General features: G+C 51.9%; 1 protein-coding gene and 1 non-coding gene across 2 annotated transcripts; one reads left to right on the top strand and one right to left on the bottom strand.

The window, feature by feature from the left end:
• Window positions 1-7,975: 7,975 nt before the first annotated feature.
• Window positions 7,976-8,047, bottom strand: TRNAM-CAU. Its single transcript has one exon. It is a non-coding gene; the product is annotated as a tRNA-Met (tRNA).
• A 3,491-nt stretch (window positions 8,048-11,538) lies between these two features.
• Window positions 11,539-12,700, top strand: LOC101770685 (basic leucine zipper 8). Its single transcript, XM_004965169.2, has one exon. The coding sequence runs from the start codon at window positions 11,935-11,937 to the stop codon at window positions 12,478-12,480; it is 546 nt and encodes a 181-aa protein (XP_004965226.1). The 5' UTR covers window positions 11,539-11,934; the 3' UTR covers window positions 12,481-12,700.
• The last annotated feature ends 3,877 nt before the right edge of the window (window positions 12,701-16,577 follow it).

Here is a 16,577-nt window from a genome sequence, read left to right as displayed (position 1 = left end):
TTGTCTGTGTTCTCCAGCCCGACCATTTATAACTACTTGATGAAGTGTGTTGAGTAGATTTTTATCAATTGTTTTGCAAGCCTCTCTGGCAAATTGCCGTCTTTATATGCTGCTAATTGGTGTTTTTACTTCGAAAAGAAGAGTACACAACCCTATGTCAATGGAATCTTGCGCGCAAATGTAGATGAGAAATGAGAAGTCCTTTGTATCCGCATTTTTGGGCCTTAGATAGTGGTTGGGGGCCCAAAACCAACTCTCACCAAATGGGCTACGAAACGGAAAAAAAAGTTGTGCAGTCGGGCTGCGAACCTCCGTCCGTGCAGTCTGACGCTTGATAGTTGCCGCGTGTCTATCCCAAGCATCAGATGTTAGAGCTTCTCCGGCCGTGGAAATCGCTCAGCTCAGCTTGCAGCTTCCTAGAAAGAGGCGGAATCGTGTCAAAGTTCACCCACCGGCCACCGCGTAGCGCTAGAGCATGCCCCAACCGCCGCCCATGGACTAGGAAGAAAGCCATCCTCTTTCTAGGAAGCTGCGAGCCGAGCTTCCGCGTCAAAGTTCACCTACCGACCGCCGTGTAGCGCTGGAGCAAGCCTCAACCGCCGTCCTTGGACTAGGAAGAAAACCATCCTCTTTCTAGAAAGCTGCGAGCCGAGCTGAGCGGTTTCCACAACCAGAGGAAGCTCTAGCGTCTGGACAGACACGTGGCAACCATCAAGCGCCGGACTGCATGGAGCTGCACGAAATTTTTTTCCACGAAACGAGCATAGTTCCCTGGTATCTTTTTTTTTCCTTTCCTTTTCTTTTTATAGATAACGGGAAAAATTAGCAAGTGAGAGGCATTTGATAACTTTTCCCTCCAGCTAAGGATGAAGGGCATTTCTGGTTGACATCCAACCTAAATTTTTAAAGTAAACCAGTTCCAACAAAGCTGAGAGACTGAGTTAAAGTCTTTCTCTGTGGTAAGTACACCTCGTGCAGCACACAAGGGAGAAGCCCATTGCCCGAGTATTTCCGGCTCTGGCGAGAAGCATGGTTCCCTGAGTCAAACCAAACACACCTGAAACGGCAGGTGCGAACTTCAGGACACGCGTCCAAGGAAAACGTTATCCGTCATCGATCGAGCTGTACCAAACCGAATGGATTGCCCTTTCGTTCTGAGAGACAAGCTGACGGCAGTCTGAGTAGAGGCGAGTAGCTCATCAGAAACCCTGGCAACATGAACGACAGCAGCGCCAGTTTTTTTTTTTTTTTAAGCAGCGCGGTGGCTCAGGACGGCAGGAAGAATGCAGAGGGAGAAAACGAGAGCGACGGCGGAGCCACTGCAAGCTCGACAGCGCGGCGCCGCGCCCCGGGCGGCACCTGAAAGCTGGACGACGTCAGGCGAGCCGAGACGCGTTCCTCCACGTCCAATCACGGCAGACCGGGGTCGCGTCACCCACGCTGGGAATAATTGAGCCGCGAGCCAGTGACACGCGCGCACCACCACCGGCCACCTGGAGGGGCACGGCCAGGTCCCTGCGCGTCGCCCCTGGCCTTTTCTGCTCGTGCCGTCGTGCATGACGATTCGCTCCCGCGCCGCGCTCGGCGTCGGCGTCAGCCGGCCCCAGGACGCGACGCGACGCGACGTGCCGACATGGTACGGAGATTCAGGGGTGGGGGGCGACCACTGCCCTCCTCCTCCTCGTCGTCATTAGCTTAGGCACGGGCGTCGCCATTAGCTCGGCGGACCAGGATGGTGTTGGCGTTCTGTGTTGTTTATTACGGTGACACAGACAGAAACGACGGGATATTACAGCAACCCAAAAGTTCCAAAAAATTTTTTCCTCAAAATGAGGGTTATGGTAAAAATTTTTCCAAAAAAATATATCAGTCCCTAGCAGAACGCTAAAAACTACCCTTAATATTTCAAAATAGTTCATGTCATCGTATTGAGCCATTAGTTGGGCTGCTCACCTGCCCACCTCCCTCTCGCGATCTCCAGTGGCGCTGCCAGGAGCTCACATTGCCGAAGATATTTTTAACGGCGCCACGTCCAACTCCCCACCGCCATCGAGCCTGACGCTTCCGGATCACGTCGCTGGCGTCACAATCAGGTTGCTGCCGTGGATCTCATCCTCTATTGAAATATATAGTTGCATCACGATCAGGTTGTGCCGTCGAGCTCGTCCTGTGCTGAAATACATAGTTGCATCACGATCAGGTCGGGCGCTTGTGCTGATCCGCGGCACGGGCGTCCAGTCCCGTCGCGCGCGTGACGTCGTCTCCTACGCGGCCGCCACGACCAGCTCGCTAGCGTTGAGGTGCTGGTGGTGATCCGCTATGAGTACTGAGTGCCGTGGACGGATTCGCTATGAGTCGCGAAGTCTTTCAATGCAACTGGTGCTGGATTTGTCGTCTGATGATGACGATGATGATTTCTTGATCTTTGTTACTCATGTGGCTGTAAATGCGGATGAGTCCGATAACGAAACAAAACATAGCGGTTCTATCCTAGGGCATCGAGTACTTCAGTGAGACAGACAAGCAGGGCACCAAGATTATTTTTCAGATGATCCTACATACGGACATAGTTATTTCAGATGACGGTATGTAAACAATAGATTTATTTGGAGCATTTTTCAAAAAAAAATCATATTATATATGTGTCTCATTACTCTTGACATGCAGGTTTCGAATAAGGCGTACGCTGTTTGTACATGCCGTAGAACAACACGATGAATATTTCGTGCAAAAAAAAGAACTCGACCGGTATACTTGGTCTTTCTAGTCTGCAAAAGATTACTGCAATATTTCAGATATTAACTTATGGAGTAGCATATGCTACAGATGATTATGTCCGTGTCGGGGATACATCCCCAGTACCCGCAAGGAAGGAAGAAGTCAGACTCCTACTAGGATTCCCCTGTAATTCGACTAGGATTAGTCCCGAGTACTCCTACTAGGACTCCTCCTTGTAATCCGACTAGTACTCTGCCCCCTGGACTATATAAAGGAGGGTAGGGGTACCTAGCTCGGCAGGTCAGACCTCAAGATCATACCTCAAATAGATCCCTCAGGACCAGAACATACATCAATACAAACCAACACACAGGACGTAGGGTATTACGTGATCTAGCGGCCCGAACCTGTCTAAATCGTGTTCCTTGCGTCACCATTGATTCCTTAATTCTCGACGACCCTTACCGCATAAAAGACCACCTAGGGTACCCCTAGGCGGGTTGCCGGTCTAAAACACCGACAACTGGCGCGCCAGGTAGGGGGACTTGTCGAGTTTCTCAGCGCGAACTCAATGGCAAAGATCATCATCAGGCCCGCCTTCTTCATCGAATCCGGCGCAACCTTCATTTTTGGATCCTAGCTCTGCATCGCAGATGGCGCCAGATCGTTCCAGCGCCAGATCGTCAACTCCAACGGCGACCTCGGGTTCCACCGCGATTCGAACTCGAACTCCAACGGTGACTCCGGGTCCGACTACAGCTCGGAGTCCGACGACGACTCTGGGTCCGACTATGACTCGAAGTCCGACAGCGACTCTGAGTTTGACTACAACTCGAAAGTCCGACTACATCGCAAGCTCGCCGACGACTACGGGCGGCTCGCCGATGATTTCATCGACTATGTCGTAAGCACGCTGACTACTCCAGCCAAGCATGGTCTACGCTCAAAACGCATCCTTGTCTCGAGGTCTTGGATTGGTCCGACCCTCTAAGCCGGGGGTCGGGTGATTCGAAGCCTTGCGGCAAGGGGTCGGGTGCATCCAACCCGGGAGCAAGGGTCGGGCGAGGCAGAGTCCCACCCTCAAGGGGTCGGGCGCATCCGACCCCGGGACCAAGGGTCGGGCGAGGCGGAGTTCCACCCTCAAGGGGTCGGGCGCTTCCGACCCCAGGAGCAAGGGTCGGGCGAGGCGGAGTTCCACCCTCAAGGAGTCGGGCGCATCCGACCCCGGGACCTTGGGTCGGGCGAGACGGAATGAACTACTCCTCACCCACATCAAGACAACCACGATCAGTTTGCCGACCACTCCATCAGCTATGGGTAGCTCGTCGACGACTTCAACTCGTCTCGACTAAAAAATAGTCGGGGCAAACTTTGCATCACCGACAACTAGTCAAACTCGCCTCCGACTAGTCGACTTCGTCGACCACCATTACGGCTTCATCAACGACTACCACGGATTCGTCAACAATCATCCACGAATCAAGCTAAGTCACTTTTCTAAATTATTTTCTGGCTTATTCTCCGTTTACAACATGCGCTCTACTCGCCGGAAACTCTTGCGCGCAACGCGCGCTCTATTCGCCGTAGGGCAGCAAACTCTTTTGCGCTACCGCGCTCCCTTTTTATCGCAACAGCGAATTTTCCTTATCTTCTCTTGAGGTCACTACTCTTCTCGAGTAGTACACGCCTTAACTCGTGAAAGCCTCAGGCGCATCTGTCACGCCTAAGCCCATACGCGTATACGAGGCCAATCTCACACACGCAACGGCAACGGCTACCCAAAGACTGAGAGCCTAAGCGTAACAGGCTAACTACTCGGGAAGAGTATGACTGAAACAAGAGCTTGACTTGCAATCATGCAGTCTCTTTCTTGTCGCAGCAGCGACTTCTCTCACTTTTGTCTTCTCTTAAGGTCACTACTCTTCTCGAGCAGAACACGCCTTAACTCGTGAAAGCCTCAGGCACATCTGTCACGCCTAAGCCCATACGCGTATACGAGGACGATCTCACACACGCAGCGGCAACGGCTACCCAGAGACTGAGAGCCTAAGCGTAACAGGCTAACTACTCGGGAAGAGTATGACCGGAATAAGAGCATGACACAACTTTCATACTGATCACTGAATAAATTTCAGCATTTTCAAAATCCTACAAATATGCTACATAATGTACGCATTTTTTCTTTCAGGTCAAGCTTTGGCGACGACGCTCGTCGCAACGCCCACTAAGCATGCCTCCAACGGCACAGGCTAGTTCCCGAACTTGGGGGCTAAGCACCAATCAGTACTCGGAATATCTCCAGTGGCTCAGCTAGCTCCCAGGCTCGGGAGCTGGACGCCACAAACCCACTCGACGTGGCTCCAACGACTTACCTGGCGCATAAGCACGGGGGCTGGACGCCACAAGACTACTCGAATGATGACCTGAGTGAAGATTCAAGACCCTCGGGTTGATTATTCAATCAATCCAAGGCTCGGGGGCTGATAAGCTACACCCAACAATCGATTTTTTCAAGTCAAAAGAGGAAGATTCAAGATTTTGACCCTCAGCCTGATTCTACGATTCAACCTAAGGCTCGGGGGCTACTCCATATGGAGTGCGACTTTCGCCGCCCTCCATACACGAAGACTACAAAATCATGTTGATCAAGACTTTGAGCACACCATAGCCTCATGGCATCTTTGAGAAACATTGAAAGATTCAGCCTGACAAAGTACTCGAAGAGCACCAAGACTACTCGACGAATATCTCAAGACTACTCGAAGACTGCTACATTCGACTATGAAGCACTCGGGGGCTTGTCGGGGATACATCCCCAGTACCCGCAAGGAAGGAAGAAGTCAGACTCCTACTAGGATTCCCCTGTAATTCGACTAGGACTAGTCCCGAGTACTCCTACTAGGACTCCTCCTTGTAATCCGACTAGTACTCTGCCCCCTGGACTATATAAAGGAGGGTAGGGGAACCTAGCTCGGCAGGTCAGACCTCAAGGTCATACCTCAAACAGATCCCTCAGGATCAGAACATACATCAATACAAACCAACACACAGGACGTAGGGTATTACGCGATCTAGCGGCCCGAACCTGTCTAAATCGTGTTCCTTGCGTCACCATTGATTCCTTGATTCTCGATGACCCTTACCGCATAAAAGACCACCTAGGGTACCCCTAGGCGGGTTGCCGGTCTAAAACACCGACAGTCCGTATTGGTGAGAGTACTGCTCTTGAGAGTGAGAAGGTTTGTCAGTGCTGTTGTGGAGGTTTTTGGAGATGAGTACTTGAGATCACCAAATGAAGATGATACTGCTAGATTACTTGCCATTGGAGAGAGTAGAGATTTTCCTAGTATGCTTGGGTCAATTGATTGTATGTATTGGAGGTGGAAAAGTTGTCCTTCAGGGCAAGGTATGTACACCGGGCATGTGCATGAGCCTACAATTATACTTGAAGCTGTTGCAGATAAAGATCTTTGGATTTGGCATGCTTTCTTTGGGATGCCTGATTCACACAACGACATCAACGTTTTGCACCAATCTTCCGTATTCGCACGGCTGGCTGAAGGTCAAGCTCCAGAGGTGAATTATACCATTAATAACAACAAATATACAATGGGTTATTATCTTGCCGATCGCATATATCCCTCGTGGGCAACATTTATGAAGACCATACCTGAACCACAAGGTAACAAGAAGAAATATTTTGCAACTGTCCAAGAAGCTTGCAAGAAGGACGTGGAACGAGCGTTTGGGGTTTTACAGGCACGTTTCGCTATCGTTAGGGGGCCAGCTTGATTTTGGGATGAAGACACACTTGGACAAATCATGTTCAGCGAAGATGCTAACTCTAATTTATATTTGGACAGGCAATGCTTAATCCGGATTACCGCAAAGAATTGAAATGAAGAGCTTATAATTCGTACCACTTCCAAATGAGTTGCCGTTGGCTGTTTGTTCGAAGGCAGCAGAGGGGTCACTAGATACGGAATCCAAATCGTCGCCGGCAAGGGCTGCTATCGGAGGACCACCGGGAAGGTCGAGGTCGTCGATGCTGCACCTCTGCAAATTTGTGCCGTCACCGGTCCATTGAGGCATGTGGTCGCCGCTGGGCCATTGAGGGTGCTAGCCGCTGACGAGCACCATGCGATGTTGAAGCATCCCTCCGCCACGCCTTACTTGGCCCTGCTGGACAGGATCGGTTGGCCGTAGTGCCTGCATCTGTAGAGGTCAAAGTCCTTGGGGTTGTAGTGGATGAGCTCGGGCTTAAGGAACCCTCAGCCTGCACATCAAACAGCTACATCCATTGATGAATCGCTTATTTGGTATTGACATAAGAAAGCGAAGCTTATCCTGATCCGACCCAACAGATAAGCTGAATGGCAGAATCATTGGCAGAGCATATCACATTATTAGACGACTTCATTTGTTACCAACCAACTGTACCTCAGGTAAATAGTAAATCCTAAACAGTGCAGAAGTTTTGCTGTTACGACGAGAGTCAAGCGACCAAATTGAAAGTGACGATTCAGCTATAAATGGTCATTGTGGTACCAAGTTACCAACTTGGAAACAGACTACTAATTTGCTAGAAAGCTTCCTAAAGTTTCCTAGCATAATAATGGCATTGTCGCTGCAAGTTGCTTTGGATGGACGGCTTGCATCAAGAAGTTTAACGGACTATATAGCAATATCTAAGCTCAGGTTCTTGGCGAGATCTCTCGTTACCTTTGCGCAGGCGCGTGCGAGGCCTTTGAAGGTGACGTACTTGGCTCCGGAGATGTTGAAGATCTGTTGGCCGCCGTGGGCTTCCTGCTCAGCCAGCTCAAACATGGTGTCGCCACCTGTCGTCCCGCCAACGCTGCCCCTCCCCTTGCTGCTGTGCGCGCGGGAAGGGTGGTCTGCTCGCGTGCGGGGGGAAGGGATGCTCGCGTGTGGGAATGGGTTGATTGGGGGAGAAATGCAAACGCGAAAATATAGGCGGTGGCTATCTATTTTTTGGCGTCGCGAAAAGATTGGGGGAGGTTTAGAGAAACTGTTGGAGTTCTTTTTTTATTTTTCCCCCAAAGAAGATTATTAGAGATAAAATTAGTAGTTTTTTGAAGTTGCTCTTACCATCAAAGGAAGCTTTGGTTGTGCTGGAGGCCTGGAGCTAGACTGCTGGGTACGTAAAAGCAGACGGCTGGGAATCGCCGTGCCACAGGAACGGACAGGAAAAAAAAAGAGAGAAATTGAAAAATGGGTCCAGAAACCCACAAAAATTTATCAGAGCCAGGTTTCGATCCTGGGACCTGTGGGTTATGGGCCCACCACGCTTCCGCTGCGCCACTCTGATGTTGTTACACGAGTTCAGAAGGTAGTTTATTTAATGACGGTAGTACGCTGCGGTCGTACAAATTAAATGTCTATTTCCGCGTGTTTAATGGCTCAAAACCATGACTCCATGGGTTAAAGATCGAACTTTCTGTTCTGGTCAGAGGTGAAAAGGGTAAAGGAATGTGAGATGGGTATATACATCCGTCATCTCCATAACCATAAGCGTGTTAGATTACCGCATAACTGCAGTAGTAGTAATTAAAAGAGAGAGGCAGGGAGCATATGTGTGTTCATTTACCCGTCACGCCATGCCTTCATCTTTAATCTCAAGATGATAGATTGATTTGCTCTCTCCCGTCAGAAACACTCTATGTCTTTTGCGAATTGCGATTGATACATGACCTTTTTTTTTCTTTTACAATCTTCCGGTCCAAACATTTGAAATTTTGATTAACTTTGAATGTATAAGTTGAAAACATAGTAATTAAGTAGGTTAGGCTCAATTCCAGATAAGAAATTCCTCGATGAACTTTGCATGTTTTTGGAAATAGCTTCGTTAGGTAAGCAATAGAAAACGCCATCTTTCTCTCCTGTATCACCAGCCAGCCTGGTTCTCCCGTCGCGCCAAGCTCCTATATATGCGTGTGCTACGGCTCTCTATACATCCAAATGCCACGGGACGAAGCCCGGAGCGCTGGCCGCCGTTTCGCCTCGTCCGGGGACTCGGGGTCGACACGCGCGCGCGCCTCCGTCCGTGGCGGGCAGCCGGGGGGGCCGGGCCCGGGGCACGGCTCGCTTTGTTCCTTTTCCTCGTGTCACAGGCGGGTGGAACGCGCGCGGGATGATTGGTTGCCCCGGCCGGCCGCACGGGAAGCATGTGGGTCTGGCCTGACCGGCGGCGTGCTGGCCCGGAAGATCGGTGGCCTCCTCACCTTGCCGACGGCTGTACTCCTACCGTCCTACGGTACTATGATGATGATCAAGAAGAGGAGCCGAGGAAGTGAGGAACCAGTCGGTTCGAATCGCCCAATCGGGCTCGTCCAGCAAACGCCAAATCTGCCACCCCGGCCATCCCGCCCCCGGTGCATGGGCGATCACGGTGCATGCGTACTCGCGCCCACGACGCGCCGGCGCCGCTATGATTTGCCTCCTCGTCGTGTTGCGTGACCAAACCAGCGCGGGATTGTGGGTGGGTTTCCACGGCGCGCGACGACTCCGACCGGGTGGTCGTGATCGGTGATCCACATCCCGCGGCGAGGGGGGGATCCGCCGCCGGCTTTTGGGGGCACGACGTGAGGACTTTGCGACGGGCGGAGGGTGCTGCGTGCCGGGCAGCTTTCTTTCCTCTTCGTGTCGTTGATCTCCTCCGAGATCACGACGAAAGAGAATGCAAGGGACAACCGCACGACGAGTGGACGACGGCCGTTCTGTTTCAATTCTGTTCCTTGTCTTCAGCTACGGATGGGACGGTGCACAATGTATAGTCTGCTAGCTAGTAGTACACCAGTGAGGCAAGGATTAAGACAAGCAGCCTCTACTCCAAGAAATCAAGTTAGACCAGTCCAAGGTAGGTCACCGCATATTCAATCGATCGACCGCGACGGGTGAAAATCACGCGGCCGGCAGGCGATCTCTGCTTTTTCTCGCTCATCGACCGCGACTGATCTCGTTCTTCGTCCGTTTCTGGCCCGGTCTCGCGTTCCAGATCCAAAGCCCCAAAGGCCAAAGGTGGCGCACGGATAAGATTTTCCTGTCCTCGAAACGCGACAGCTGCACCGGTCTTACTCACTCTCGTGCCACGCTAGGCCTCCTTGTGCATACATACAAGAGTCCAAAGACCAGTAAAACTTTGCTGTCCAAAGCCGGATACGAAATGGATCCGGTAACTGTCACCTTTGTATTTGCTTCCTCTGCTGCATCATGTTCTTTCCTCCTCCTCAATTTCCACTCTAATCGACAATCATGGTGACATGCCTCCTCCATTCCGGTGAGATTGGACTTTCTTCAGCGAGATTGGTTTAGGGATTTGGGAATCAAAGGGTTAAGTCGAGGATAGAGGTTTTGGATTTAGAGTTTTATCAGAGGGAAGGCTGTGACGATAGGACGACCATTGAAAGAATGGCAGGTGAGCGGGGTAATAACTCAAGTTAGCCTGGCAACTAGGACTGGCATCAGAGTATCAGATCCGATCCGACGGCAAGAGACACCGGAGGCGAGAGGAAGACAAGGGAAGAGCGTCTGGAGCTGCTCGGGCAGGCACAATGGCCGAAGTAAAAACGAAAAGCAAGAGAACAGTTGGGTTAACCTAACCGGCCGGCCCGTTTGTCTTACTGTACTTCCATTGCATGATTTCATGCAAAGATCATGCGTGATGTACCGACGACGTTGCATTGGTCCTCGTCGTTACCTCTTAACCAGCACGTCTTGATCTGAATTATTCTGACGCAGCTCCAATCTCCACAGGTGTATCCGGTGAAGGGGACCTATCGATCGCGAGGCGTTTGTCAGTTTGCGACGACAGGCAGATATCTGGACGCGGTCATGGTGTTGGCCCGTGTCCGGGGCGATTAGACGCGGTGAAGAGATGAAGACCACTACGTTATGCATCATCTTTGTTCTTTTTGAAAAATGTGTCATCGCTGTGATGAGAGTTTTTGTAAGCAGCATTATTTGATGTACTGTTAGTGGTAATGACCAAGTGACCAACACAACTACACAAGCGAAATTGCAACATGCATGTTGGAATATAATGTTAGTCGCAAAAGGCTGTAAGCGACAATTAAACATGCAAATAAAAGAGTCGACCTTGGGAGGTGACGCACACATATCTCAAATATTCTCTTTATCCAAAAAACACTTCTATTCTATCAGTAAATATATGTGTGCCTACTCATCACATCAACGCAGCTGTGGATGAGGAGCATAATTTCCTATCTGCAGAGCTGCATATTCCCTCTATCCAGATGAAAAAAAACAAACAAATCGAGAGCTTGTGGCCATGAACAACCAACCAAAACCACACACACCTGACTTTTCATCTCTTCCAGTCTTCCTTTTCGCAAAGATGCCCCCGTTGCGTAAGCTCACCGAGAAAAGCGAACGCGTCAGATCATTCAGACCAAGACCGAGGAGGAACGGAATGCCATCCGGAGCAGAGCACCTTCTTCCTCCTGGACGTAGCTACCGGCCTATGCCTGCCAGTGCTCATGGTCTCATCGATCAGCATCTCTATCGGCTAGCTGCTCGCTCGTCGCCCTCAATTATGCGCCCTCCCCTAGAAGTAGAAATACCTTCGGGGAACGCAACCACACTGCAGGATCGGATACGCGCATCGACCGGTGATCTGCAGAGACGACTGCTCATCAGTCAGGCCGTATACCGTATCCGGTGCGGCGACGGTCGCCGCCGCCCGCCGCTGGCAGCAACCACCTCCCGAGCGAGTCCCGTCTGAATGGCCGGAGCACCAACTCCGGCCGGACGGCCAGCTTGCTGATATTACTTGCAGAATGGCCTGCCTGATTGCGAATTTGTGCAGACTCTTTCGTAGGCACACGAGGCCGATATGAGATGCGGAGAAGCCGACACGATAACCAGGACAACGACACGACGATAAGCATCGATCCATGGGCGATGACCGCAGCCCTCAGTGGCGCTGTTGCTGTCGTCGCTCAAAGCCGATCGGCGTCTGGTCATGCTTCAGGTGGGGGGCAACCGGGCAATCGCATTGCAAATTTGCATGCACCTGTATTGTACGTACGGATCCCATGATCCTTTTTCAGGCTATAAATCCACCTCGCTGCCCTCTTGCTTCCGTTCAGAAACCTCTGCAACATCTCTCTCACTCTCTAGTCTCAGCTGTGTTCTCTGTTCTGACTTAGTGACTCGATCACCAAGAGATCGGACAGCATGTACCCTGGTGAGGTTGCGAGCGTTGTTCTCCCGTACCAGCCACCTGCAACCACAGTCGCTCTCGGGTTCGGAACCCATTACCACCCGCCTGCAGACGACCTGTTCCCGTGGAGCAGCAACGATCTGCTCATCACACTGCCGTACTCCGCCACCGCCGCGCACTGCCAGCAGCATCCCGCCGGCCAGCAGCCGTTTCTTGACCACCACGTGTTGGGCGGCCCGGACGAGGCTGGCGGCGGCGAGCGGCAGCAGCTCGCGGAGGAGAGGCGGCGGCGGAGGACGGCGTCCAACCGGGAGTCGGCGCGGCGGTCGCGCGTGCGCAAGCAGAGGCAGCTCAGCCAGCTGTGGGCGCAGGCCGCCCACCTCCGCGGCGACAACCGCGACCTGCTCGACCGGCTCAACCGCGCCATCAGGGACTGCGACCGCGTGCTGCACGACAACGCGCGCCTCAGCGACCAGCGGGACGGCCTGCAGAGGAGGCTCCAGGAGCTCGGCGGCGGTGACGATGACGACGGCAGCTCCAGGATGCCTGCTGCCACCTAATAAGAAAAACAAAGCAAAAATGACGGTGCCAACACCAAGTGGTGTCCTTTCGTTTGTTGGTCGAACGAAAATCTTCTAGTAACACATGCACGAAAATCTTCTATTGAGCATACGAACCAACTACCAAACATCGATCCACTATGCTCACTATGTAACCATATACCTCCTCCTTTTTGTAAGTGCCTTGATATCTTTGAAAAGCATCCTTAAACATCATGAACTGCACATGTTGAAAGTCCAGCTGAACTAATAAATTTCTCACACACCTCCTAAACATCTTACGCTTTTTCTGACCAACACATCGAATTGAACATGATCGCGCGCGGTAGAAATCACCTCATCGGGCTCTTGCCTTCAAGCCGGTTAGACCGGTCAAAGCAGCTGATCAGACCGGTCAGCATAGGGGACCAACACATCGAATTGCGCATGATCGCGCGCGATGGAAATCACCTCATCGGGCTCTTGCCTTCAAGCCGGTTAGACCGGTTGAAGCAGCCGATCAGACCGGTCAGCATAGGGGCGCCGTGAAAAACCTACATTCACCACCCCGGGAGTGATCCTATCAGATATGGTACGCCTAGGGTTGCTCTGAGATCGGCAGGCCACTCAGGATCTCCTCAGCTGCCATGGAAACGAAAAAGGAAAGCAAGGGATTGGAAAAGATTAGGGTTTGAAGATAAAAGTAAGGTAAATATTTTGTTCGATTGGGTGTTAGCCTCAATCCACCGCGACCCTTTATATTTATAGGATGGGGAGTGTCAGATTTAGTGACCGGCAGTTCACCAGGGGGTTACCTAGGTGGTAGATTTGTAGGCGGGGGAGATCGTAAGACAAGAACTCGAATGATAACACATGGACGCAAGGTTTAGACGGGTTCGGGCCTCTGGAGAGTAATACCCTATGTCCTATGTTCTGGTGAATTGTATTGTTGGTATGGTATGCGGAGAGTTGATGTCCCCCGGAGGGGGGGGGACGTCCTTGGCTGCCTTATATAGGCTTACGACCTAGGTTTATAATCGGATAGGATCTAATCCTGGATCCTGACCGGTTGTTACATGAAAAGCAATCTGAATTGGTTTAGAACAAGTATCCCATGATATCCGGGCAGAATCCGTTCGCCCAACCTCCTAGCTTGTGCTCCACGTGTTTTCATACCTTGGTCCGCACGGCATGGTCGGGTGGGCCCACTTGCCAGGGTCGACCAGTATCCTGGTCGGTAGGGACCTGTGGGTACCCTTTTCCCTCAAGCCTCTGAGTGATGTGGAGTCGAACAGGTCGCTAACGGATGCGCAGCAAAGCTTGTAATGAACTCGGCTGAAGGTGCGGTGTCGTCATAGTGATGGAGAGGCTGCGCAAATGCTCAAAAAAGGAAGAAAAAATGTAACTTTCACAGGCGTATGACCAAATGCGCATGGCTATGTGACTGCCGAGCTCCGGGATGTCTGGCACCCTGTAGATTGAAGGGAAGCATATGGAGGGCGTCGTAAGACGCACTCCATATGGAGTAGCCCTCGGACATTGAAGCGATTAAAGTAATTAGTCCAATGGTCAAGAAAACAATATATTATTTCTATAGCAAAAAGAATCTAAATATAGCGCCCAGCCCCCAAGCATGAGGATCGACGGAGCTGCGGAGGCACGCCCACCTGAGATAGGTGCCCAACCCTCGACCATGAGAACTGGCGGAGCCACGGAGGCACACCATGAGACTTAACGAAAAACCCGCAAATTCTGTCTATCGCGTGGGCCGTAACGGGGAACCGTGGATTCCGTTGCTAGGTTTACGCAGTCAACTTCTTCAAAAGCCAATGAGGCGCGGTTCCATTTTCATTTCCACTCCACTCGCATTCAAACGCCACTGCCACCAACACCATCGCTGCTGTGCCTGAGAGCCCTAGGTCACGCTGTCGCGTCCGCAAATCGAGTTGCTCGCCTCCTCCTCCGCAACCCAGATCCACAGCCGCTGTGCTGCCGTATGCAAACAAAGAGGTCCGCCTTCATCGGATCTAAGCCCTATGGGATAGAAACCAAAGAGACAGTGGCACAATAGGCACCAGATCCATCCACATACTAGGTGAAGTCTGTGATGACGGAGGAGAAGATGCAAGCCCTCGTCGATCGGGGCTTGCTTGGTCCCAAGTCCCTCCTAGAATGGAAGGTGACTGTGGGCCAGGAGTTTCCCACCGAAGGTAGGATCGAGGCTATCATCTTTGCTGCCTTCTTCGAGCATGAATTCGGGACCCCCATGGGAGATTTCTTCCATGGGCTGCTCAACTATTACAAGATCGAGTTGGTACTTCTCAACCCTAACTCCATCTTGGATGTCGCAGTTTTTATCCACCTTTGTGAAGGTTTCCTTGGCATTCCTCCCCATTTCGATCTCTGGTAGTATCTGTACCAACTCAAGATTGTCGCGACAAAGGGGAAGGGACCGACAGTCATCGGTGGGTGTGGATTCTCACTGTGGCCAAAGAGGGTCCAAGAGTATTTTGATCTGAAGCTCAAGGACTCAAACAAGGGGTGGCATAAGGAATGGTTTGTTGTCACCAATAAGAAGCCTGAGCTACTGCCCCGGCTCAGATATGCACCCGTGACAATGCTGGAGCGGTCGAACCAACTGACCTCCACGGAAATAATCCAGGTGAAGCAGCTGTTGAAGGAGATTGTTGACCTAAAAGGTTGTGGGCTCACAGCCGGGGCTGTGAGCATCAACTTTTGTCGGAGGCTAACAGAGCCCATCAAGGACAGGGTCCACCCAGCATATGACTACTCGGGGCCATTGGATCCGATCCGGAGGCACAACGGAAGGTTACCCAGGAAGAGGTTGCCGGCCAGGTTTTCGAGTTCTTTTGCGGGGTAATCAAGAACAAGCAATGCCCAAAGGCACATTGCCTCATTAGGCCGGCCAATCCAGTAAGTTCATGATTTCATCGTTTGGCTTGATTGCTTCACTTTTGCATCCGTTTCTGCTTGATTCTATTTTACTTTTCAGAGCCGAGAGTATGAGTTTTTTTTTTATCCAGCATCGCTTCCTGGAGGGGTTGAGCAGCATCGACCCAAGATTCGCCCGACCACCGAGACTGACCAGACACCTGCCGCCCTGGACTGGGAGTCGAACTCCTCCTTTGACGACTCCGGCAAGGATGTATTGATCCAGGGTAGCAGGATGGAGGCCGGTGGCATGCCTCCTGTTGGGCGGCGGACGCGTCAGGGTGTTCGGAAGGTGGTGGAGTCCAAGACGCCAGAGGCGAAGAAGCTGGAGGTGGAGAAGAAGAAGAAGCACAAGAAGAGGGGTGCCACGAAGCCGAAGGCATCCGCTGTGGTGGCGAAATCCCTTATGGTGACCTCGTCCAGGGTGCCAAGCGGCGAATCTGAATCGCCCAGCCTGGCCGCCAAGAAGAAGAAGGCCAAGCTCCATGTGAAGACCACTGCTGACGTGGGCGGCTTAAGGAGTGGCTGAAGATGGAGATCCGCGGGGGAAAGCAAAAGGAGCCGATCCTGCCGCCGCTAGCACCTCTTCACCCAAAGTTCCAAGTGAAGAAGAGCACATTGTGAGTATGATCATGGCGTCGTATATTGTTGGAAGTTTTGTTTGTACATTGCTTCACTTTATCTCTATGTCTCACCGCCCGAGCAGGAAGGCAGTGATGGAGGACGAGTCGGGCCTGCAGGACGCTAGCGTTGGGACCTGTGCAGAAGGTCGGACTCCTGATGCGACCATAGGGGATGCATCAACAACGTTTGTGCAGGCCGGGAGCAAGAGTGGCCTGGTGATGGGACATTAGGGGCCCGAGCCAAGGTCTTCGCCATGCCTGGATGTTGCCGAGGATGTCGCTGTATCCGTGCCAGGGGGCATAGATGCTAGCGTCGAGGTGCAAATGGAGGAGACCCTCAGGGAAGCGCTGATTGACACGGAGGCGGCAGGCTATGATGCCGACGTCAATGCCCATGAGGGTGATTCCACCACCCTGGACTTCTCCGGGACAGTCCTGGCATAGGATGTTGCCGCTGAAAAGAAAGATCTTGCCATCCTGAAGGAAGCAGCGGCCAAGGTCGGAGAAGTGTTATACGTAAGTTGGCCGACCAATCTTGCTATT

This window comes from Setaria italica, chromosome IV (genome assembly GCF_000263155.2).
Source record: "Setaria italica strain Yugu1 chromosome IV, Setaria_italica_v2.0, whole genome shotgun sequence".
NCBI lineage: Eukaryota > Viridiplantae > Streptophyta > Magnoliopsida > Poales > Poaceae > Setaria > Setaria italica.
The sequence above is the reverse complement of the archived record's forward strand: the minus strand, read 5'-3'. Positions and strand labels throughout refer to the sequence as shown.

Excerpts from the sequence above, each read along its gene's own strand:
- LOC101770685 (XM_004965169.2), top strand. The coding sequence starts at position 11,935 with ATGTACCCTGGTGAGGTTGCGAGCGTTGTTCTCCCGTACCAGCCACCT.